General features: G+C 43.0%; 1 protein-coding gene across 1 annotated transcript in view; it reads left to right on the top strand.

Annotated features, from left to right (window-relative positions):
• Positions 1–342: 342 nt before the first annotated feature.
• Positions 343–26537, top strand: part of MAP3K5 (mitogen-activated protein kinase kinase kinase 5) — a 228648-nt gene continuing 202453 nt past the window's right edge. Inside the window, exon 1 of the mRNA NM_001144081.2 lies at positions 343–1214. Coding sequence (NP_001137553.2) covers positions 791–1214 — 424 coding nt within the window. The 5' untranslated portion in view covers positions 343–790. The remainder of the gene's footprint in view (positions 1215–26537) is intronic.

Below are 26537 nucleotides of genomic sequence, written 5' to 3'. Positions count from 1 at the left end.
GACGCGGTCGGTTTCGTCCGGACTCGAGCTTCCCAGCAGCGCCCTCCCCCGGGGCGGGCCCAGACTTTCAGTGCCGCGACGAGTGGGCGGCAAAAAGCCGGTGGCGGACCTGGCGAGCGGCTGCAAGGAGCGGCGAGACTCGAGCGACCGGCTAGTGCCGGGACGAAGCGGCCGCGGCGATCGGAAGAGAACGGGGCCGGGGCAGGAGGAGGAAATAGAGCCGATGAAGGGGAGCTGCCGCCGAGGAAGGAGGCGGATCCTTTCGGCGGCCGCTGCCGCTGTTCCGGGACGCGGTCCAGGGAGTCTGCCCGCCCGCGAGGTGCTGGCCAGGTAGCTCCCCACCCAGAGGGCGCCCTCCCCGGCCCCTCCCAGGGTGCCCGGCACTGAAGGAGCCGGGACCGCGCTCCCCGGGGGCCAGGGCGCACCGCACCCGGAGAGCGGCGCCCTTGAGCCGCACCGCCTAGCAGGTTCGCGAGCCGACTTGTCCGCCGGCCAAGAAAAGGAAGCGCTGTCCCTTCCCGCTCAGCCGGCCTCCCCACCCCTTGTACTCTACACCCTGCAGCGGGCGAGCGGCGCGGCCACGGAGGCGCCGAGGAGGGGCGAGCCGCCGCCGGGCAGCGGCGTCCCTTCGGGGGAGAGGGCGCCGGAGAGGAGGCGGCGGCGCGGCGCGGAAGGCGCGACGCGGGATGGCAGCTGCTTAGCCAGGCGCGCGCGGAGCAGCCCTGAGCTGTGGCTGGCCAGACGGTGCGGCTGGGCGGGCGACGCCGCCGCGGCAGTCCGGCCGGGAGAGATGAGCGCGGAGGCGGGCGAGGGCATCACTTTCTCCGTGCCACCCTTCGCCGAGGGCGGCAGCTACCGGAGGGGAGGAGCGGCGACGGCGGCCGAGGGCGAGGAGAACCAGCTGCCACCGCCGCCACCGGGCAGCTTCTGGAACGTGGAAAGTGCCGCCGCTCCCGGCGCCGGGTGTCCCAGTGCCACCTCCGGGAGCAGCGCCACCCGGTGCCGGGGCAACTCTGGGGGCGGAGGCGGCCGACGGACCACGGTGGCCTATGTCATCAACGAGGCGAGCCAGGGGCAGCTGGTGGTGGCCGAGAGCGAGGCCCTGCAGTGCCTGCGGGAGGCGTGCGAGACGGTGGGCGCCGCCCTGGAGACCCTGCATTTTGGGAAACTGGACTTTGGGGAAACTGCGGTGCTGGACCGATTTTACAATGCAGGTGCGTGCGATTTAACAATGCAGGACCCCAGCCTCCGCGGTCAGGGGCCACCGCAAAGGGAAAGCTGTTGTTTCCCACCCCACCCCCCCGCCCCCATAGGAAAAATCGATCAGTTTCTGGGCAGCAATTGAGCGTCTTACTTATTTACTTCTTGCCCCACCTTAGGGGCAGCGAACGGCGCTGCGTGACTGCTCGGGTCGCTCGCAGCTCGGGGCAGAGAGTCTGACCGCCCGGCAGCCGGCCCGCGCTGGGAGTCCCGGGGTGCGTGGGGTCCTCTTGAAGAACTTCTGTTCGCCTGCAGTGCGAGTTATTTGTCCCAGTCAGCCCTGCCTTATTCAGTGTTTTGGTTTCTCTTCTGTTAGATTTGGCCCACATTTTCCTTCTATATATACCTGTGCCTGTTTTAGAAGATGTCCTCATTTTTTTCCGTGTACTTTTGAGAGTACAAAAATTCTGACTTCTGCCACGCAGCCAGCTGCACGCAGAGCGGATCTGTGTGAATTTGCATGTTATGTCACGATCTTCCCAGCTCCCTTTCCCTGAAGTTTAGTGGCTTGATTTCCCATCTCCTACCAATTTGAATTTTCAAGTAATTACTTTCAAAAGCAACTTTTTTAACTTAACACTAAACTTGCGTGATATCTCTGTTGGAATTTTGGTGAAAAAGAGCAGAGTCTATTTTTCATGACTCCATATACCCCTATGGGCTGGCAAGTAGATAATTTAACATTATGTAAAACGCTGATACCCAGTTTTAATAACTAAGTTAGATTGGCCATTAAAGTGTGCCCATTAAAGTGACTGCTAGAGTAATTCATGAAAAAAAATCTTTTCAGCCTATTACAGATTTCAGAAAGTGTCACTGCAATTCAAGGGACTGAAGCAATTTGCTATCTGTTAGCAAATGTTAGAGATAAAAGCATGTTATTGAAATTAACCTTTAGCACCCTGTACAACCAATGTTGAGAATATATATACATATTTATTTTTTTATAAGTGTGGGCATAAAATTTGATTTAATGGTGCTTTCAGACAATAAGTTTCTTGCATTGTGATCACATAGAAGGTTTTATATTCCAATCTTGTTTCCAGTTCTGATTCTCTTCAGTCTTTTCAGAACACCTGAAGAAGGCTTATTTCAGTCTTGGAATTCAGCCAAAACTGAATATTTTAAGAACAAGAATTTCATGTTAAGGAAGCCAGATTGAATAAACTAGGATTTTCTGGTTCTGGTGTATTTTACTGTCTTAGTCTTCATAACTGGAAATGGGTAGAATATAGTTTAGCTTGGTTGTGTGACTTGCTATAAAAATTACATAAATGTTTCTAAAAATTACAGCATTTTTATTTTTGGATTATAATTTGGAAAAAGCTTCAAAGAACTGAAAGATATATGAGGAAAACACCCAATGAAATGCTAAGCCTATTTTTATTGTTTTGATAGATTGGGTATTTTTTTATAAAATAATCTTTAAGCTAACTTGAAAGACTTTCCTAACAAGGTTCACGTAATGTTTATTCTCCAAATACTATCTCTGGGAAAGGGAGAGAGAAAGATTAGAAGGTACCAGACATTTGAAATGTATCTCATTTAATACTCCAAACAAGCCCATGAGGGAAGTACTTAGCTATCTTCTTAGATGAGAAAACCAAGGGCTCCATCACTGGCTCAAGGTCATGGGTAACAACTGGTCAATGGAGGGTCCCACTTTGGGTGCCTGACTCTAAAAGGTCTGGCTTCACCCTTGCTACCTCCATTTAGCTGGACTGATTTATTCTCAGAATTAAGAGAGGGAAACATCAAACTCGTGGTGGAGAGCTGGCAGGGACCTTGTGAGCCATTGTGTGCAATGTGGAATAGTGGGGAGGAGGGCACATTCTAGGGAGACCAGTGTTTCTGGGCCCGCTCTGTCCCATCCCACTGGTGAGCTCAACCAAGGCAGGCCCCAGTTTCACCCCTGCCTGTGACACGAACCCTCAGGTCTCTCATTCAGCAAGAAAACGTTGAAGATGTGACAGAATGAAAATGGTATCGGTTTTGTTTTTCTAAACTGAGGGAGGCCAAGGTGAACAGTAGTAGAACTCAACTTCTGATTTCTAAGAGAGCACTTGTTTGTCCTCTGTAAAGGGCCAGATGGCATAAACGTTTTAGATTTCCCTGGAGGTGCCTCTCACACCTCCTCAACTCTGCAGGTGTTACTCAAGAGGAGCCATAAAGAGGATCTAAATAAATCATCATGGCTGTATTCCAACAAAACTTGGTTAATGGATGTTGTCAGATTTATGAAATTTATATCTCATATTATTCACAAAGTGATATTCTTTTGATTTTTTCTTTTTTTTCCTCAACCATGTAAAAAATAGAAAAACCATTCCTAGCTTGCAGGCCTTGCAAAAACAGGCCTGGTAAGATTTTGGCCCCATGCTGACCTCTTCTCTACATCTACTACTGCCACGTTAAAGTTGAATCGTTATGACATAGTGGGAAGAACTTTATCCCTCTAGTTTGGTCTGAGTCTTTATCCTGACTCTGCTCTGAACCATGTAATTCTGAGTAAGGTCCTTTGTCTCCTTCAGTGGCCTAAACAATTGGATCAGGGATGGAGGGAGAGAGGGGAGATGAAAGTAAATTTCTAGGATTCTCTCATGTAATCCTATGAGTTTGCAAAGGAAGGCAGCAAGGTGGGCTAGGACAGAGCATCTGAACAAGAGTTTCACGATCTGGATTCTGGTCTTGGTTCTTCTCTGCTGCTAAGTCACTTCAGTCGTGTCCGACTCTGTGCAACCCCATAGATGGCAGCCCACTAGGCTCCCCCGTCCCTGGGATTCTCCAGGCAAGAACACTGGAGTGGGTTGCCATTTCCTTCTCCAATGCATGAAAGTGAAAAGTGAAAGTGAAGTCGCTCAGTCGTGTCTGACTCTTAGTGACCCCATGGACTGCAGCCTACTAGGCTCCTCCATCCATGGGATTTTCCAGGCAAGGGTACTGGAGTGGGGTGCCATTGCCTGGAGCAAATCATTTAAAATCTCAGAGAAGAGTTGTAATAACTGGTCTCTGAGATTCCCTCCAGCCCTAAATTCTGTACTTTAAAATTATAGCAGTATTGATTTAAAAAGGAATCACTTCAGTTCATAGAGATGAATGAACCGCGTGTATATATAATGTTGCCATCTCCAGGAGCTCAGGGTTGGTGAGCAGCACAGATTCAAGTGCAGATTCCTGGTTGTGAGCATCCTTGCAGAATGCTTTGGGCTTCCAGGAAGTAGCCTCTAGAATCAAACTGGAAGAAGGGTGGGTCAGAGGTGACCCCTAACCTGAGATAGAATGGTAAACAAGGAGGATTTACAAGGGCCTCAACATTTAAAATGGAATGTTGGCGTTGAAGTAGTTTGATTACATTTTTACAAGCTTCTGCTCTTTATGTGTACGGGGGTTTTCTAAAGAGTAGATTGCAGTTACAGGTTTTCACTGATTTTTCCTATTTGATTATTGTTCAACTATAATCAAGTTTGTTCTTTGACTACCCTTGTCATTCTCTCTTTCATTTCCATCTTGAAACTAATATTCTATCCAATATTTTATGAAAATTCATCATATATACAAGACTATCACTCAGAGATGTCGGTTGACAGGCTAATAACACCCCTTCCCAGACCCCTGCATTGTAGACAGTAAATTTCTAGAAAAGCTAAGCGATCTTAGTGATACAAATGTCAGTGATATAGAAGTTAGTGATGCAGAGCTATTCCACTGAGGTAGATAGGCCCCAAATGGCAGGGAATCAAATTTTTAAAAAAAAAATGAACACTACTTTTGCAAAGTGTAGCTGGGATAGACTTTATTATTCCCCTATTTGCTTATGAGAAAACTGAACCATAAAGGAGTTATATTCATTCATTCAGCCTAAATGATTTAAGGTTGCTGCTTAGAACCAGAAGCACACTTTTTCTTACAAACAGTATTATAGATGGTGGTTAGATTTGGGTCTAGCCTGTAAGAGCCCTCCTAACTCAATGTACTTGAAGTCTGGAGCCCCTTTGTCTATTTAAGCAGTAAAATTATGTTGCTGGCCAACCTAAAACTGAGACTTTGAGTCCATCTTGCCCTGAGTTAGAATTGGTAACATGTATTTACCTAGCTTCTGGTAGTGTCTTGGCTGGATGTAGGAGTATCACTTTGGATTGGTGGTGTTGGAAGGAGAGGCTGTGGTGAGGCAGGGGACAAAGGAAGGCTTGGGAAGTTTTGGGGAGAGGAGGGAGGTGAGGGACGGTGAGGGAGGAAGAAGGGTGTTCAGCGAAGGAGGAAGCGATGTCAGCAGGAGATCTAGGAACACTTTCACCTTCACCCCCTCCAAACCTATTTATGGTCTTTGAATTCCAGCTGATCTAAGACCCAGGGACAGTGTTCTGTTCACAGCCACCTCACTCCTTCTTAGGGGGCTCACAATTGAATGGCTGCCTGTTTCCCCCTTCCCTGCCTCCACACCGCGCCCCCCGCCCCCCACCCAAACTACCATTGTATCCCCTGGCCTTTCTCTTAGGCAGGCTTTCTGTAGATTGCAATCTCTTACTCAGCCTATCACCCAGTAGCAGCAGTGGGGAACAGGAAGGAAACATATGCAGGTCAAAATTTTAAGAATTTAGCCCTTATATTTTCATCTGTGTAGTGTTCCCGCCTTGCTTGTGATAATAGTCTCCTATTTGGTCATGTCACTGGACAGGCATCTGAACTTTCTGGGTTTGGTTTCACTTGCTTCCAGCACAGCTCCCTAGGACTTCCAATCTTATTTGATAACAAAACAAAGCAAACATAACCTTTGTATCCTGTATATCTCAGAATGAGAAGTTCCTGAGAATCTTCCAGCCCACTTCTGCATCTTCTGCTTTTAAATCCAATGAAGCTTTTATCCATACTGTCTCATATACTTGGAGAAGGTGGTGTCAGTATTTCCTAAATAGTGGTTTCCATGAACTGGTTTTTAAAAAGTTGAAGATTGACATGAATTTGTCATGATTTTATTTTTCCAAGTAAGGATATTAAAAAGAAAAAGAAAACTCAAAAACCAGCCAACTACTGCCACTATTTCTTAAAAAGACATTCTTTTTAATGTTAAATTAGGGAAACATAATCTTAAAGAATAGCTTTTTACATACAGTAAATATATGGGAAAATGCATTTTATTTTTCCTATTTCGCCATGATGGATAAAAAACTCTATCATGCCAATCAACAGAATGGTGTTTGAGAACCTCTGATCTAGACCACCTACAAGCCCCTTCCCACTTCCAGTCAGTCTTTCTTCAACCAAGGAACAAGCCTTAGAAAATTATCAAAAGAGCAAATGTTGGCAAACTCATAAAAAAAAAAAAAGGTCTAGTTTAGGAAGGGGTTAAAAAAAATTATCCCAGTGGAGCCACGCTTGTGTTTTTTGCTGGCATATCATTGCCACCCTGTGGGAGCCCAGAGCACTGTGCCTCCTCTTGCTTTCTTGGAGGCAAAATTTTCCAAAAAGGATTTTACTAGAAAATTAGAAAAAAAGCAAAGCTAAAAAGAAAACTCCAAAACACAAAGTACACTTGTTTGTAGAGCACTCATTTCTTACCCTAAATAGTCAAGTGCAGATTGTCATCATTGATCCTGCTTCCCAGGCTCCTGGCTCCTTGGCTCAACTTGGTCACCTTTGGTCTGCTTCATAGAGTCGTCAGTTGAGAGTTACAGTCGGTTCCACCTCTAGGTGAAGCCTAATTATAGGCACACAACTTGGCTTTGTCTCACCAGTGGCCTTGGCTGCTGCCAGCCTTCTGGGAGTCCTCTGCTACGAATTAGTTCCCCTCCGGTGGCTACGGGGACTGTCCCCTGCTTCCTGTTTTGGAGGCCTGGTTAGCGGCCCGTTCAGTTCCTGTTTCTGGTTTGCAGGATAAAACTGGTTCACGGCTTCTTTGTGGAGCAGTGGGAGATCGACAAGCACAAAGCCCAATGAATATGCGAGTTTCCACCAACAGGTACCAACTGGTTCTGCTTTGCAAGTAGTTGTCCCAAGTGTTCCCTTTGAGCAGCACCCCACTCTGCCTGAGGCAGGATGAGAGTTGAGACTGTAGTAAGTGAGGTGGGCGTGGACAATGTTGCAGGAACTACAGCTTTGTGGGTATCAGGAAGAAACCGGTCACCAACAGCCTTGGGAAAGGTACATCTTGAAGAAAACCGCCTCACCATCCTGTAAACTGGATATAGTTAAGTAGGGAAACTGGCTTTGTTTAAGAAAGATTCCCCTTATTTTCAGGGAGCAAAGTTCGATTTGCAAGTTTTATTAGTGGCATAAAAGAAAAATAGGAAAGCAGAGCAAAATGATAAATTATTTTAAAATCCATTGATGATTCTAATACACTGACTGCTTTCATTGTTTTTCTATATTGGCTTTTATCTCTGGCTGAAGATGCTGACTTAAGGAACCCATCAAAATATGTGTCAGATTATTAGAGAAGGAGACAGGGTATAAGGCAAAGCTGATTTTTAAAGTCTTGTCGAATTGTACCAACAAAAATTTAAAGTGAGTACCTAACATCTTAATGTGTTTTATTTTGTAATTTTTTTTCTGAAGAAAATATAAAAACTAAAAGATACAGAATCCAGGCTACCTTGTGGCAGTCTTCTTAGGAGACAGAGAAGAGAGGAGAAAAAAAATTTAAATGTTCTTAGAGTCTCCTACTAGAAATCCTAGCAGAGCCAATCTGTGTAACTTAAATGCTTCAGGAGTTGCACAGTGTAGCAGTAAACATTTCATTACATGCCAGCCTTTTCTGTTACAATAGGTAATCAACAATGGGCAAAGCAATTGCCTTTGGTATATGATTCATACAGGAAGCAAGTTATATTCTTTGGTACAGTAAGGCTCTAAAAGTAGTTCTGACCAATTACATTAGTATTTTCCAACACTTTTAGTCTCTTCTAAGACCTCTTAAGTGGAGAAGGCAATGGCACCCCACTCCAGTACTCTTGCCTGGAAAATCCCATGGACGGAGGCGCCTGGTAGGCTGCAGTCCAACAGGGTCGCTAAGAGTCGGACACGACTGAGCGACTTCACTTTCACTTTTCACTCATGCATTGGAGAAGGAAATGGCAACGCACTCCATAAGAGACAGAAACGGAGCGGAACTACCCTAGTGAATTATTAGTGGATGTCAGGCCATTTGACTGTTGACTCCAAACCATGTAAAACTGGGTATTTGCCTGATCGTGGGTTAGTCACTAAGGCATATCCAACACTTGGGATTCCATAGATTGTAGCCTGCCAGGCTCCTCTGTCCATGGGACTCACCAGGCAAGAATACTCTGGAAATCTTCCCAACCCAGGAATCAAACCCAGGTCTCCCACATTGCAGGCAGATTCTTTACCAACTGAGCTATGAGGGAAGCCCTCTTTTTGAGGAAGCTATCACTTTATTTGGGTAGCACTGGCCTTAAATTGGGCTTCCATGGTGGCTCAGACGGTAAACTGCCTGTTAACGTGGGAGACCTGGGTTCAATCCCTGGGTGAGGAAGATTCCCTTGGGAAGGAAATGGCAACCCACTCTAGTACTCTTGCCTGGAAAATTCATTGTCCTTTCAAAATCTTAGTTACTCCTATTTCTTATTTGAAAGTCACCCCCAAAGAATTAAGGAAACCTAGGCTATGACATGTCAAGTACCTCTTGATATCACATTCAGTTCAGTTGCTCAGTCGTGTCCGACTCTTCGTGACCCCATGGACCACAGCACTCCAGGCTTCCCTGTCCATCACCAACTCCCGGAGTTTACCCAAACTCATGTCCATTGAGTCGGTGATGCCATCCAACCATCTCATCCTCTGTCGTCCCCTTCTCCTCCTGCCTTCAATCTTTCCCAGCATCAGGGTCTTTTCAAATGAGTCAGTTCTTCACATCAGGTGGCCAAAGTATTGGAGTTTCAGCTTCAGCATCAGTCCTTCCAAACAGTTTCTTGTGACAAAGATAAGTTTAGAGCTGAGGCTATCGAGGACCAGGAGCCTGATTCCTGCTGTCTTGGGGCCATGGCAGCTCTTACCTACCTCTTGAGTGTTTTCCAGGTTTATAGTTTGTTCACACCGGGGTGTAGGTGATGTCATGTGGCTACATGAGGGTGATAATATAAATGTGTGTTGTTTTATGCAATGGAGTCCTCTTTTGATTATCTTATGTGCTCCAGAAAATACATAGATGTGGCAGTGTAGTTGCTCTATATGTCACAGTTGAGAAAACTCCTCCTTGGAGAAGGGTATTTGACTTTGGCCAGAATAAATCAACTGGCTGAGTAGGGAGTCAAACTCATGTCTTCAGAGTTCCGAATAATCCAGGTGTTTTCCCCTTGCAGTGAAAAACATTTCAAAACACATATGCTGTTTAAGAGGATCAGTTCTAACATCTTGGTCCATGATAAGGAGAATTTGAAAAGTCGAGATTTCTCTCTCTCTCTTTCACATACACACACACACACACACACACACACACAATCAGGAATGCTGAAATGATTTGCTAATAGATGCCAAACTGACTAATATGTAGTAAGACAATTCTATAGGTATAAATGCTGGAGTCATCTTTTCTACAGGATGTAAATCAATTGTATCTCTACCAAAGAATATTTCTTTGTATTGCTGTGGACGGATATTATTTGCATTACTATCAGCTTTATACAACTTAATGTTTATCCCCAAAGCATTATCAAATGGTTTTATCACTAGAAGGACAATTAATGGTTGTTTTTTTTTTTTAAATCAGATAATTCCCAGAGCATGGCTTGACCAGAACCAAGTCAGAATAGACTGGTGTGTTGCTTACAGTGTCTGCAAACCCAGCTCTATTCATATACTGGGAAATCATTATTACTAATAGGAACTTCAGTAGTCCAGACACCTTCAAATAGGTTTCTCTTTTGCAGAAAAAAATGCTTATAATATTTTAGAGGACTAGCAAATTTGCTATAAAACTCTACATACCAAATATATTACTTTGATCTTTGTAGTTTAAGGCCAGTGAACCAACCAGTGCAGTTGCTCAGTCGTGTCCGACTCTTTGCGACCCCATGGACTGTAGCCTACCAGGCTCCTCCATTCATGGAATTTTCCAGGCAAGAGTACTGGAGTGGGTTGCCATTTCCTTCCCAAGGGGATCTTCCTGACCCAGGGATTGAACCTAGGTCTTCCGCGTTAACAGGCAGTTGCTTTACCGTCTGAGCCACCATGGAAGCCCAATTTAAGGCCAGTGCTACCCAAATGAACACCATGTGTTACTGTGTGCTGGGTGCCATACCAATTACTCTACATGCCCAATCATATTCCTTATTTAATGTTTATGAGTTAGATGGCATCAATAGATCAGTTTTACATATGGGGAAATTGAGACCCAGCAGAGGTAATCAACTTTCCCAGTGCCACTTGATGGAACCAAGTTTTGAATCTGAGGCTGTCTGATCCCAGAGTCTGTTCATTTATTTATTGAGAAATGAGAATGTATTTAACTCATGGGGCTGTAATAGTTGAATTAAAATGAATATGGTTTCTTATCTCACAGCATATATGGAAATCAGATCCAAGTAGATGAGGGACTTAACGCTGAGAGGCAAATTTCAGAGTCTGTTCATTTATAACTATGCTCTCTTGTCTCCTAGAAATAAATTTTCTGTTTGAGAACATTTAAATTACAGCCTTCTCATCATAGACATTAAAGTTGACTACTTAAAAATCTGCAAGATTTCTTTCTAAGGTCTGCACAGAATTAGGCTGAGTGTAATTTCTGCCTTTTATGATCTTTCAGTCTGCCCATTGAATTCAACAATTTAATAAGTAATTATTTAATAAGCCTATCAAATGCAAGGTGATATTCTAAGTAGTGAATAAGTGAAAAATCCAAAGAAACTCTTACGGACTTCATAATATGGGTGATTTCACTGAATGGGACACATGAGAACAATGTACATTACTGTGAAGATAAATGTGAAAATGCATTGAAGACCAAAAGCTTACACATCTGTGAACTATGCATTAGGCTCTTCATTTATTTTTATATGAAATCAGTATCATGTTCAAAATTATGTAAATAAGTACTCAATTGTATTAAAAATCTTTAGGGTCTTTTATAAATATTGACAGACTCTCACTAAATTGACCTCAGGGAAGTATTGTAATTAATTCTTTAACGAAGAAGAATTTTTATATTCTGACTCATAGAAAGAAGTAGAGTTACTACCTGAGACTTAGAATCTTTTTTCTTATATTTTGTTTTTATAGTAGTGAAATTTGATCTGGCTCAAAATTCTTTTGTATTAGTCCTTTTAGTTTGTGAAAAAAATTGAGGCTATTTTAGGTAATTGCAACACACCAGTGGTGTAGTATCAATTTAAGATTCCTTAGGCGTATAGTCCATGATTGAATTGTGTTGCTTGTTTGTTGACAATACCTGGGGTTTATGTATGGTCCTTGGTTGACAGGAAATTTGGCACCCCACTCCAGTACTCTTGCCTGGAAAATCCCATGGATGGAGCGGCCTGGTAGGCTGCAGCCCATGGTGTCGCGAAGAGTCTGACATGACTGAGCTACTTCACTTTCACTTTTCACTTTCCTGCATTGCAGAAGGAAATGGCAACCCACTCCAGTGTTCTTGCCTGGAGAATCCCAGGGACGGGGGAGCCTGGTAGGCTGCCGTCTATGGGGTCGCACAGAGTCGGACACGACTGAAGCGACTTGGCAGCAACAGCAGCAGCAGTCAGGTTGAATGCAGAGTTACTGAATGGCTTGTCCAGAATGAGCCTATTAAACAAACAGAATTCCATTTAGATAATGGAATTTGAATGGCAGACATGTATTAGATACAGTGATGCATGCAGGACTGTATCTGTATTACGGTATATATAAAAATGACTAAGTTTGAAATCTGGGCTACCTTTGAAGTTCCTAATCATAGTTATTAATGTATACTTTACATAACCTTTCTAATTGTTTTTGAGTCACACGCGTACAATTGATGTATGTTAGCTCTATCAAGACAATTTCTAGAAATTGATCTTGGGAAACTAGTTTTGGTTGATCCAGTGAAAATTCAGATAATTAGATCTGGACAGTAAGATTTTAGTTTTTTGAAACTAATTCTTGGTCCATTTACTGTTAACTATTTATATACAGTCAGAGTAAGAAAAGATTTCTAGGCCATGTAGAGGGGCAGAATCTGGCTTTACAACCTAATGTATCTCTTTGTGTGTGTGTGTTGTTAGTTGCAAAACAGGATTGGGATGTAAGTTGCTTGGCTTGACCTAGTGAAATTCGAGAACAGTGTTGTAGCTTGCACATGAGTTATGGTGAGAATAGTTGGCTTAACTTTTCTTGCCCAGCAACTTAGTACTGCCAATAGCCTAGGTGCTTAAAGTACATTTGGCAGTTGGTAAATCTGAAATAAAGTTGGAAAGGAAATGCTAGGCTTGACTCTAAACAGAATCCTAGATTCCTCTTTCCTTTATAAATGCAATAGTGTAGAACATTTATTTAATCATTAAATATGACACGTGAGTGCGTTACCAAGGACTGATCCTGCTGTGTTTACTAGAATGTTGACCTGCATATCTGCATTTGTTTTGTTTCCAAAGTCTAAAATTAAGGCTTGTCAGCATTATGAAATCTTTTGCACAGTCAGCTATGCTTTTGACTTAACATTTAATTTCCAGGAGTATTTTGTTAGTGTTGACTGGTCCTTCGAGCATATATTCAAATGAGTGGCACACTTGGTCATAAGTGTTAATTTTGATTGATTTATGTCACATCAAAGTTGTTCTTGCTTAGTTGCTAAGTTGTGTCTGATTCTTTTTGAACCCATGGACTGGGTAGCCTGCCAAGCTCTTCTGTCCATGGGATTTTCCAGGCAAGTAGATTTTTTTCAGGCAAATGGAGTGGGTTTTCGCTTTCTTTTCCAAGAGATCTTCCCGAGCCAGAGATCGAACCCAAGTCTCCAGCATTGGCAGGCAGGTTTTTTTTTTTACCACTGAGCCAGCAGGGAAGCCCTCACATCAAGGTATAAGTGACAAAATCTGTATTTATCACAAACATATTTACAAAGTTAACTTTTTAAGGTTCTTTTGAAGCAATGAGTTAGATGCAAATATGTGCCAATTAAGAAGGTAAATTGCAGGAGCATTTACAAGCTGCTAACATGTAAATATTCATCAGTATTCATGAATAATAGGGTTAAGGAATGGCTTGCTTGGATTTATGGAATGTTTAAAAATTCAGACAAAATTCTGTTTTTGATTCTTTGTTTAAGGGAACAGAAGTCAGACAAATGGCAGACAAGAATTGTAGGTGACTGAGCTTAAGTAACCTCTATGGAGTTTTATGGTTACATTTATAACTATCATTCGGTGCCCCTTTAGGAAATCTTGGAGAAGGTAAAATTTGATAACATGAGAGCGACACTTTTCTACATCAGCCAAATCGCTTAAACACTTGGAACCAAAGTTAAGATATTGCTCTATCTCTTTGGTTTTCTTCCAGCGTTAACACATACTTTCACTGTTTGGTGAAAGTTAGGTAACAACAGTGCTACTTCACAATTTTCAAGCTTCACTGAGTTCAGGACTCTGCATCTGGTCGGATTTTATTAAAAAAGCAGATTTCATCTTGTTAAATATATATGAACATTCTTCATGATGGATAATCTCTTGATTATCCAAGACTGGTAGCTTCTCCTGATTACTTATTTCCCTCCTACCCCACCCCATCCCACCCCTCTTGGTCATCAAAGAGCTAAGCTCTCTCTGTTAATACTTCCCACTAGCTATCAATTTTACACATGATAGGATGGATTGAGAGGTTAGCATTTCCATTCATTGAAAAGATTTATTTTTTGGCTGTGCTGGGTCATCATTGCTGCTGGGGCTTCATTATCGTGTGGGCTTTTCTCTAGCTGTGGTGCACGGGCTTCTCACTGGGGTAGCTTCTGTTACTGTGGAGCGCAGGCTCTAGGGTGCTCGGGCTTTGGTAGTTGTAACTCCCGGGCTCTAGAGCACAGGCTCAGTAGTTGTGGTGCACGGGCCCAGTTTCCCTGTGGCATGTGGGATCTTCCCCGATGAGGGATCGAACCCATGTCCCCTGCATTGTCAGGCACATTCCTTACCGTTGAGCCACCAGGGAAGCCCTCCATTCATTTTCAATCTTGGAATTAGAATCATCAGAAACAAGTAAGTTGTTCACACAAAACAAGAACAGTTGTGCCGCTGTGTTGTGACGCCATTTGGGAATTTTGAACAAAGTTATACTATGATTTTATATGTTGGCATGCCTTAATTTTCCCGGACCCACCATTATTTAATAGGTTTGTGCTTCCCTCTGAAAATATCATTAGACATGTTGGAATAAGTTTGCAGAGACAGATGTATGAAGCAGTCTTGATTTTTCTGTTTTTAAATTGCACTTTCCTGGGGCTGATTCTCCTTGGTGTATTTGTCAGGGGAGCTAGAGTGTGTTCCCTAAACAGATTCCATGCCAGAGGATAAGCCAACTTAATTTGAGAAGATTTTCTAAGAGCATTAACAGAGGGGAAAAAAAAAAAAACAACAAACTATGACTGGAGAATCCAAGGTCCTGATCTGCTTTCAGTTTTCAGTTACCTGGTCTCAATTCTGAAAGCTCCGTTTAAGACTTTGACTGACTTATAAGCTTCTGATGACAATATATTTAGTCTATGAGAATTTCCTTCTCAAGTCTTGTAATTGTCCCCTTTAGCCATAGAAGAAAGTATTGCCCAACATTTGAATTATAATGTGTACGTAATATGTGGTCGCCAGGAAAATTCCTTCCTGAGCCCAACATATTGTATAGTTATTTATGAGCTGGAGCTTAGCATGCTTTTTCATTTAAGCTAAGAGTAATCGTGGAACTATTTAACTTTTTGTTTTTTAGCCCCTCTTTAAGACTTGTGTAATTTTTTTATTACATGTTTATGTTAGTCTGTTACCTCTTAAAATAATCTCCTAAAAGCTATTAAGTACATTTTAACTCATTTACTTGATTCTTTGGCAGATATAAAAGAAAAAGCTGTTGCTTCATAAGTCTTGCATCATATGTGAAATGACTAAGAAGGAACAACCAAAAAAGTCAAGTCCAATGTAGAAGGATAATGAGAAATCCTTTGTTAGAAAGGTCTGACATAGAAGCAGCAGTTTCAGGTACTTCAAAGGATCATTAAAATATAATTCCATGTCTCCTTTCCTTGTCTGTCTTGTTTATCCTGTATCTCTAGCACTTTATACAGTGCTTGGCACTTAAAAGGCACTGGATATCTATGGATGGATTGAATGAATGAATATTGCATTTCCCCCTCTTGGTGTTTAGTTATTGATTTTGATATCTGTCTTTTTTACTCAAATGTGAATTAAGTTCCTTGGGGGCAAAGATCACATTTTATGGATCTTGACATGCCCCAGGTCTTCTATTTCTTTGCTTGACCTGTAGATCTGAGCTTGATCATGAAGTGGTCACACTTACTGATGCTTATCGAATAGAATTCAATGAAATCAACCCTTCTGTTGAGGGGCTCACAGTCTGGTGCAGGCGACCAGCCTATTAAGATAGAATAGGTTATGCTGATTGCTGATGGCTATTCTAGAAGTTTATATTAAGTGCTTGGAGAGCACAAATGACAGAGGATTCTTCTGGTGAAGGGAGTGTGGAGGAGGTTCGCTAAGGCTTTGGGCAAGAGGTGATATTTAAATTGGATTTTGAAGGATAACAGTGAAAGCACTTCTTATGTACCAGGCATTTTAAATTATGAGGACAAGTGAGTCTCCCTATAAGAAAGAGGCAGAATGAAAAAAGGGGCCTATGGTAGGACACAGACAACACCAGCATTTAAAAATGGATAGAGGAAGGCATCAACCAGTGAGAAAGAGAAGTGGTCAAGAGGTAAGACAGGAATAGGGGAAAGTTCAGAGAGAGGAAGTGAGAGGGAAAGAGGGAGCTAGCTGAAAACAACAACAGAGAGGTCGGAAGTCAGGAAATTTGAATTTTTCAGAGAAATGAATGGACATGGAGATGAGAAAGCCCCTGATAACTTTTGCCAGAGCGATTCCAGGGGAGTAGGTGGCAGTGGTTTTCCCGAATAGCCTCTTGAGTGATTGCTGCTGAACTGCAGAAGTCATATAACAGAAAGTAGTCCTTAAAATGAACCTAGCTATGGAACAGAAAAAGACTCGCAGATGTAGAGGACAACTTGTTGTTGCTGAAGTGTTGGGGAAGGCATGGACCGGGTCACAGATGTAGAGGACAGACCTGTGATTGCCGAGGTGTTGGGGAAGGCATGGACCGGGAGTTTGGGGCTGGCAGATGCAAACTATCGCATAGAATGGACAAACAGCCAGGTCCTACTGTATAGCACAGGGAGCTGTAGTCTATATGCTGAGATAAACCGCAATGGAAAAGACTATAAAAAAGAATGCATATATCTGCATAACTGAATCATGTTGCTGTGCAGCAGAGATTAACACAGCATTGTAAATCAGCTATACTTCAATTTTAAAAAGATAAATGAAAATAATTTATAATAAATGAAGATAAATGAAAAAAAAACCCCAAATAAACCAATGTGTTGGTGAGAGAAAAAGAAGGAGAAGCCAGGTGCTAGAAGGAGCACACCCTACTCCCGGGCTGAGGCACCTTGCCTGGTCCTGCCAGTTGTTTTTATGCCTTAGAGACACAATGAGGTCAGTAAGCCTTTGTGGGCTCAAGTGTTATTTAACATCGTTTCTGTGGGAACGTGGAATACAAATTCCTAAGCATTTTCTTCCAGAAAGAACTTCGGAGCATGACCCCTTGCAAGTGTACTTGTTTTCTTGGCTAATTGCAATTAGGGCTGAAAATAGAGTTGCTTTTCTTTGTGAAATTCTGTAACTTGGATAAATTCGAATTCACAGTGGTATGGGCTTTAAGTTGAGGGTTCTTTACTGGTGGAACTCAATTTACAGAAGTGTAGAACTTATTCAGGAGGTGAAGTGTTTACTAAGACAATGGAGAGCTCAGGCTAGGGAAGGTTTTCATTCTTCTGTCTCCGGTGGCAGATTTCAAAGATTTTTGAAGCCCAGAGAATAAGAAGAGAGATCAAAAAACACTTTTGTTATTTCCTCAGCCACTTGAAACACTTCATTGCATATGACTGGCCACTTATAAGTAAAAATGATTCTTTCTTTAAATGAGATCTTTTTTACTTAATGCTATTTCACTTTGTAAATGTGTACGTGTCTCTGTGTGTGTGTGTGTGTGTGTGTGTGTGTGTGTGTGAATGAGCATGAGCTAGTCTCTTCTGACTCTTTGTGAACCCCTTGGATGGTAGCTCGCCACGCTTCTCTGTCTGTGGAATTTTGAAGGCAAGAAGACTGAAGTGGGTAGACATTTCCTACTCTAGAGATCTTCCCTGCACAGGGATCAGACCTGCATCTGCTGTGTTGGTAGGTGGATTCTTTAGCACTGTGCTAGCCGGGAAGCCCTGTAAACCTATCAGTTCAGTTCAGTTCAGTTCATTCGCTCAGTCGTGTCCGACTCTTCGCAACCCCATGGACCTCAGCACGCCAGGCCTCCCTGTCTATCATCAACTCCCGGAGCCCACCCAACTCATGTCCATTGAGTCAGTGATGCCATCCAACCATCTCATCCTCTCTCATCCCCTTCTCCTCCTGCCCTCAATCTTTCCCAACATCAGGGTCTTTTCAATTGAGTCAACTCTTCGCATCAGGTGCTCAAAGTATTAGAGTTTCAGCTTCAACATCAGTCCTTCCAATGAACACCCGGGACTGATCTGCTTTCAGATGGACTGGTTGGATCTCCTTGCAGTCCAAGGGACTCTCAAGAGTCTTCTCCAACACCACAGTTCAAAAGCATCAGTTCTTCTATGCTCAGCTTTCTTTACAGTCCAACTCTTACATCCATACATGACTACTGGAAAAACCATAGCCTTGACTAGACAGACCTTTGTTGGCAAAGTAATGTCTCTGCTTTTTAATATGCTGTCTAGGTTGGTCATAACTTTCTTTCTAAGGTGTAAGCGTCTTTTAATTTCATGGCTGCAGTCACCATCTGCAGTGATTTTGGAGCCCCCAAAAATAAAGTCAGCCACTGTTTCCCCATCTATTTGCCATGAAGTGATGGGACCAGATGCCATGATCTTCGTTTTCTGAATGTTGAGCTTTAAGCCAACTTTTTCACTCTCCTCTTTCACTTTCATCAAAAGGCTCTTTAGTTCTTCTTCACTTTCTGCCATAAGGATGGTGTCATCTACATATCTGAGGTTATTGGTATTTTTCCCAGCAATCTTGATTCCAGCTTGTGCTTCATCCAGCCAGCATTTCTCATGATGTACTCTGCATATAAGTTAAATAAGCAGGGTGACAATATACAGCCTTGACGTACTCCTTTCCCAATTTGGAACCAGTCTGTTATTCCATGTCCGGTTCTAACTGTTGCTTCCTGACTGCATACAGATTTCTCACAGAGGCAGGTCAGGTGGTCTGGTATTCCCATCTCTTTCACAATTTATTGTGATCCACACAGTCAAAGGCTTTGGCATAGTCAATAAAGCAGAAATAGATTTTTTCTGGAATTCTCTTGCTTTTTTGATGATCCAGCGGATGTTGGCAATTTGATCTCTGGTTCCTCTGCCTTTCCTAAAAACAGATTGGACATTTGGAAGTTCACTGTTCACGTATTGCTAAAGCCTGGCTTGGAGAATTTTGAGCATTACTTGACTGGCGTGTGAGATGACTGCAATTGTGTGGTAGTTTGAGCATGCTTTGGCATTGCCTTTCTTTGGGATTGGAATGAAAACTGACCTTTTGCAGTCCTGTATCCACTGCTGAGTTTTCCAAATTTGCTGGCATATTGAGTGCAGTACTTTCACAGCATCATCTTTTAGGATTTGAAATAGCTTGACTGCAATTCCATCACCTCCACTAGGTTTGTTTGTAGTGATGCTTCCTAAGGCCCACTTCACATTCCAGGATGTCTGGCTCTAGGTGAGTGAACACACCATCATGATTATCTGGTCATGTAGATCTTTCTGTACAGTTCTTTTGTGTATTCTTGCCACCTCTTCTTAATATCTTCTGCTTCTGTTAGGTCTATACCATTTCTGTCCTTTATTGAGCCCATCTTTGCATGAAATGTTCCCTAGGTATCTCTAATTTTCTTGAAGAGATCTCTAAGTCTTTCCCGTTCTATTGTTTTCCTCTATTTCTTTGCACTGATCGCTGAGGAAGCCTTCCTTATCTCTTCTTGCTATTCTTTGGAACTCTGCATTCAAATGGGTGTATCTTTCCTTTTCTCCTTTGCTTTTCACTTCTCTTCTTTTCATAGCTATTTGTAAGGCCTCCTCAGACAGCCACTTTGCTTTTTTGCACTTCTTTTTCTTGGGGATGGTCTTGATCCCTGTCTCCTGTACAGTGTCACGAACATCCGTCCATAGTTTATCAGGCACTCTAACAGATCTAGGCCCTTAAATCTATTTCTCACTTCCACTGTATAATCATAAGGGATTTGATTTAGGTCATACCTGAATGGTCAAGTGGTTTTTCCCACTTTCTTCAATTAAAGTCTAAAGTTGGCAAAAAGGAGTTCATGATCTGAGCCACAGTCAGCTCCTTGTCTTGTTTTTGCTGACTGTATAGAGCTTCTCCATCTTTGGCTGCAAAGAATATAATCAGTCTGATTTCGGTATTGGCCATCTGGTGATGTAACCTATGCTTTGGCCAAAAAGTTCATTCATATTTTTCCATGAGACTCTAACCCTAACCCTATGATCCTGTGGAAAAACCTGAAGAAACTTTTTGGCCAACCCATTACAATGAAAACACATTAAAAAAAAAAAAAGGAAAGCAACTCTGATTGCTTTTTAGGCTTTCTTTGCCTTAGGTTCCCAGCCTCTCCTGAGTGGAGGGCTGCTCTGACTGGAGGGCTGATATAATCCCTGGATTACTTTGAGTATACTCTTGCTAAGAAACAGGCTGCTTCACTTGTATTCTCTGCCTGGTTCATTCCAAAAGAAACTTTATCCCTCTCAAAAAAAAAATCTTTGTCCCAATAGTTACTATTGTTTTACTGGCTGATTATCTTGGAATCAGCTCCCTTCAGCCTTATCTTTTATGCGTCCTGTGAGGGAGACACCGTGTCTGATGTTGACCCTTGTTTCTGATGATATTCCCTTCATCTTTTGTGTCACACTCACTGGAGTAGCAGAGAGAAGAGACATACTTATTTAGAAACATTTCATGTTCCTGTGGATGACTTTACTTCTTTCTCCTTTCCCTTCCCCTCCTCCTCCTCGCCTCGCCTTCTCCTTCTTTTCTCCCTCCCTCCTTCTTTCTTACAATAGGAAACCTTGACAGAGCCCAATCTTTTAAAAAACTTGCCTTGAAAATCAATTCTCAGGGTGAAACTTGAATTTTCCAAAAGAACACTTTCAAAGAGAACATATTTTTAAAAATATTGGGTTGTCAAGATAGTATAGAATCTGCTTTGATAATAATCATGGTAATTACAGTAATAAAAAGATCAGAGTAGAAAGGTTTAGTTGTCCAGGTTTCTGGCAACAATATAGGGGATTAGCTGGGTTTCATTCTTTTTGTCCATGTGAAGTGAACAAACTGCCCTTTTTTTGGTGTCAGATGTCTGTCTCCCTACTATGTCTTTTTAGCCCAGAACCCCAGAGCTGTGGGTTAACCATCTGTGTACTCCACACCTTACTGTTGTCCCACAGATACCTTCAAACTCATTTCCCTACAGAAGTCGGTTCCCTCCTCTAGTTCCTAACATCTGATTAAATGGCACCCAATTATCAAAACCAGAAACCTGATCCAGATTCTTTTAAAATAATCACAAATTGTATACAGGTCAAGAATACCAGTCTTATATTTTCCCCCAATAATGTATTACTTTATTTCCTTGGTTTGATGTTTAGTTTAATTATTATGTTAATTCTTGACACATTTTTATAGTCAAAGCTGTTATCATTTGTGAATTCCATGGTTGCTTTTAAGTGAAAATTCTTGCTTTATCCATAGATCTGAGAGTTATTCATTTGTATTTTCTTCTAGAAAGTTTAATAGATTTTCTTTTTACACTTGACTCCTGCCTCCATTATTGAATTAATTTTGTTGTAATGATATAGGAAAAGTAACATGTGTGTATTCCAATGTACTGCAGTTGACAAAAGGAAACAACCTGTGAGCTGAGTGAAGTTTATAAACACAACATTTCTTTGTGCATGCTCAGTTGTGTCTGACTGTTTATGAACCCACGGACTGTAACCTGTCAGGCTCCTCTGTCCATGGGATTGTCCAGGCAAGAATACTGGAGTGGGTTGCCATTTCCTACTCTAGGGATCTTCCCAACCCAGAGATCGAACCCACATCTGCTGTGTCTCCTGCATTGGCAGGTGGATTCTTTACCATTGTATCACCTAGAATGCATATATTTATATGCACACACATATAAAAATGGGTGGAAGATGGGGGAATCTCAGGAGGAACTTTGACCTTTATTATTTTTGAGGCTGAGCAGAAAGTCAGGGAAGTTCTTATTTTTCCCAATAACCACAGAGATAACCTTAAGCTGAGGATGCTTCTACATTGCCTCTCAATGGTAACTCCTGTCCTGCTCTAGCATTCCACCCTCGCCTGCAGTTGTCTTTTCCCTTCAAAGAGCAGGATGCTGATAACCATGGCCAAGTTCAGGCTGTCCACGCCAGGCATGATGCCAGATCAATAGCCTCCTGCAATGGCATCCCACTCCAGTACTCTTGCCTGGAGAATTCCATGGATGGAGGAACCTGGAGGGCTGCAGTCCATGGGGTCACTGAGGGTCAGACACGACTTCACTTTCACTTTTCACTTTCATGAATTGGAGAAGGAAATGACAACCCACTCCAGTGTTCTTGCCTGGAGAATCCCAGGGACGGGGGAGCCTGGTGGGCTGCCATCTATGGGGTCGCACAGAGTTGGACACGACGGAAGTGACTTAGCAGCGGCAGCAGCACCCTGTGCTCTTGGCCAACTGCAGGGACTCCAGGCTCATGCTGTGGTTCTCCCCACTTGTCACCACAGCTATGGGTACCTTTGTCCAGGCCAATTCGTAACTCTGGACCTCAAATTCAGGGAGTCAGTCTTTACTCACTTGACTTTCTAGATCCTCTTCCTTATTCTTATACTCATGAAACTTCAGGGGTCGTTGGGCACATACCCAGCTGTAGTCACTGGCATTGTTAGACCTCCAGGCCTGGGACTGTGCATATTCTCTTATAAATTTGATTTGGATGGGGACGGGCATCTAATGATGACTCCTGACTTTGGTAAGATACTGCTTAAAAAGTTCTCCACTGCCTGGGCATTCGGGGCTGGGGGAGTGACACAACCCTGGAAGCAGATGTGTGCCCAAAGTGGTGCACACGGTGCCCAAAGGGACAGATTTGCAGGGAGCCAAGTGGTGACCCTGCAGAGTTCACACATTTCAGCCCCTGAGATGTGGTGGGAAGAACAAATGCTTTAGGGTTAGGAGGCTTGCTTTGAGTTTCAGTTCTGCCTCACATATCCTGTCTGCAATGAGAAAGCCTATATTTGCTTTTGCTTGAGGATTAACTGAGAAACATGAAAGGAGTGACACATCAAAGGGCTTTGATTTATTATTTTGAGAGATGTGTGTTTCATTTTTTTGTGTGATGCATAGCAATCCATACAAAATGCAGTAGCTTCTAATAACAATGTTATTTTCCCACACAAGGAAAGGCATTGACTAGGTTCTGCTGGGTGGTTCTTCTGTTTCATATGTAGTTGGTTGGTTCTGCAGTCATCTGGAGGCAGAACTGGGCAGGGTTTTCCAGAAAGGCTCATTTCCATCCCTGGAAGTTAGTGTGGGCTTTCTTCGTCGGCCTCAGTTCTCCTCTGGTGGCCTTTCCACATGGCCAGCTTGGACTTCTCACATGGTGTTTGCATTCTGAGAGGGACTGTTTCTCAGAAGAAGGAAGTGGAAGCGGTTAGTTCTTGTATGTTTTAGGCTCAAAATTCTCAGGACTTTTGCTATATTTTGTTGGTCAGAGCAGTCATAGTACCAACACAGGAGGGGACTTGCTCAATGAGGAAGTGGGCATGTGCAGGCCACGGGGTAAGGAATTGATGGTGGCCATTCTTGGAAACATCTACCACAGTCTGACTGCCCTGGCATACTTCTGCCACCATGGGGTGTGCACATGTGCAGGCAGCTGATCAGGAGCTCTCTGTCTACTTCACTGCCATATAGGAGTGATGTCATGGAGAGAACCAAGGCTGAGCCTCGAGGAGTCATTGAATTTTGAGAAAGAAGCAATTAGAACTCAAAATGGAAGGTACTTGAATGGATTCAGCAAGAATATGCTTTTTTTCCCTATAGATTTTTTTTCTCCCTCTACAGCTAAGGATGGTAGAAAATTTGCTGTCAAAGTACTGTCCTGAGACTTTTTGCTGTCCACCAGAAGAATGTTTGCCTGAAAGCTGACCTCTTTCCCCACATAGTTGGGTCTGTTGGGATTAGATGGTTGAATAGAGACTAGATAGCTAAAGATTTGCCCTGGCTGCTGCTTGAAGTGAACAAGGTAATGAACAATTTTGTGAAAATCCTGTTTATACATCTAAGACCTCTGATCTTTTTTTACTAATTATTCATTCATTGGCCACACTGTGAGGCTTGTGGGATCTTAGTTCCCTAACCAGGGATCAGACCCATGACCTCAGCAGTGAAAGCCTGGAGTCCTAACCAGTGGACCACCAAGAAACTCCCAAGACTCCAGATCTTAATTGATTCATTATGCAGAAAGTAGAGATTGATGCTTTTTAAAAATCTGTGCAAATTAGCACACTAGACTCACCACCCCATCTCAGCTTTGAGAATGGGCAGTATTTGTTGTTTTCTGCCTCTAGCTGTGCAGAAAGAAAGGCAAGGAAGGATTAGGGCCACAGAGAAGACCAGGTGGTAGCAATGGCCTGGCTGCTAACCAAGAGACCTCAGGAGACTGGGAATAGGAAAGGGGAGGGAGAGACCTTCCTTGAGGGTCGAGTGCAGGTATAGGCATGTGGTTCATGAACTGGTTTAATCTGCAGGCAACTTGCCTATCCCAAGAGAGGTTTGCAGCCAGCATCAAAGTTTCCAGAGAGATAGGTAGAGTACAGGAGGTACTTTCTCTTGAATAATTCCCCTTGTTGCTTTTCACCTGTTTAATTCTACTCGGCCTTAGGAACTCAACCAGAAGTTGACTTTTCTGTTTGTACTTTTTCTAATCTAAGCCCTCCTCTTGCCTTACACACTCTCTGCCTCATTTCTGGATGGCTGACCCAGTCAGGAGCATGAGCCAACCTTTCTTTCTAATCTTTGCCCACAGAACACCTGAGAGTCATGTGCAAACATTCGACAGACGGTTCTTGGCTGTGTATCCTATCAAATGCACTGTTTATATTTGGAAAAAGCATTGGTTCTTCCACTCAGCAGACAAAATGTGTCCAGGCATTAATGAGACAAAGTCAGGAGCTCCATGGTTCTGTGTGTTCTTTCCTGTACCAACTTCCTTCTCCACTTGCTACCTGCCTCTTTTGTTGCAACTCTCCTCTGGTGGGGCCAACAGTGGAGATTTTTCTTTCTTATTTTTTTCCCTTAATCCAAGCATACCATATTCTCTGCTTAAATTAGAAACCAAAAAAAGTATTTGCCTGCCTTCCTTTAAGGCCATGGCTTTTAACTTTAAAGAAGTTGAAGAGTTAATTTTTAAATTATTTTGTTTCCTTTTTCTAGCACATTGTTGATGAGTGAAGCCACCAGTAATCTTGAATTTTTGGTAGAATTGCTGACTGAGCCAGTATCCCTCAAATGTATTCATTCCATCTGCATTTGCTCTCGAGAGGGCTTTCTGGGGGCTCTTTCTTATCTTCCATCACTTCTCTTTGGTGCTGTCTGAGTAGTTGCTAAGAAATGCTTTCTCTCCAATGCAGTATCTTGCTTAGGGCTCCTGACCATTGGCAGGAGGAAACTAAACTTGTTAGCACAGAGTGCAAAGTTTGCCCAGGTTGGGCATCCATCTACCCCTTCGGCAAGTCCCTCTCACAAGCCCCGTGATTGGACCTAGATTCAGGACCGTTTCTCTAAAAAATTAAGCTCAGGGATCTCTCTGTTCTCATGTGCAAGTGTCATTTTCTGTTTGTTTTTCGATTTCCTCCCTTTCAAGTTCTATAGTATTACTGTGATGATAGTTGCTAGACCCAATGATTTGGGAAATGGGACCTGGTTCTCCTAGACTCTTTCCTGCCTGTAATTCACTTCCTTCCCTTCCTGGGAAACTCCTTCACATCCTCTAGGCCTGCTCTAAAGGAAATCAGTCGTAAATATTCATTGGAAGGACTGATGCTGAAGCTGAAGCTCCAATCCTTTGGCCACCTAATGTGAAGAACTGACTCATTTGAAAAGACCCTGATGCTGGGAAAGATTGAAGGTAGGAGGAGAAGGGGACTACAGAGGATGAGTTGGTTGGATGGCATCACTGACTTGATGGAAGTGAATTTGAGCAAGCTCTGGGAGTCGGTGAAGGACAGGGAAGCCTGGCGTACTGGATTTCATGAGGTTGCAAAGAGTCGGACATGACTGAGCGACTGAACTGAATAAGCGTCTCCACCCAAGCAGTTAGTAACTTTTGTCTTCTCACAGTGCCAGCTGCTGGCTTCTACTTATGTGATTGGGTTCCCTGTTGAGACTGTTAGTCTTTAGGTTTGTTTGTTTGTTTTTGGCTGCACCTTGTGGCATGTGGAACCTCAGTTCCCAGACCGGGGATCAGATTGAACCCCCTGCATTGGAAGTAAGGAGTCTTAACCACTGGACAGCCAGGGAAGTCCTAAGACTTCGTTTTATAAGTTAGGTTGAGGTCTGTTTTCTTCATTTTTGTGTCCTTAGTGTTCACCTGTAATAGCTATTTAATAAGAATTTCTTGAATAGGTAAACAAATAGTGCTGTAAATTAAATTTGTTGAACATACTGACTTAAGGGGGCTTCCCTGGTGGCTCAGATGGTAAAGAATCTGCTTGCGATGTGGGAGAACTGAGTTCGATCTTTAGGTTGGGAAGATCCCCCGGAGGAGGGCATGACAACCCACTTCAGTATTCTTGCCTGGAGAATCCCCATGGACAGAGGAGCCTGGGGGGCTACGGTCCATGCGGTTGCAAAGAGTCAGACACGACTGAGCTACTAGCACTTTGACTGTCACACAATCAATATCTTATGGAAGCACTTTATTCAGA

This window comes from Bos taurus, chromosome 9 (assembly GCF_002263795.3).
Source record: "Bos taurus isolate L1 Dominette 01449 registration number 42190680 breed Hereford chromosome 9, ARS-UCD2.0, whole genome shotgun sequence".
Classification (NCBI taxonomy): Eukaryota; Metazoa; Chordata; class Mammalia; order Artiodactyla; family Bovidae; genus Bos; species Bos taurus.
This window is presented reverse-complemented; position numbering and strand designations above follow the sequence as displayed.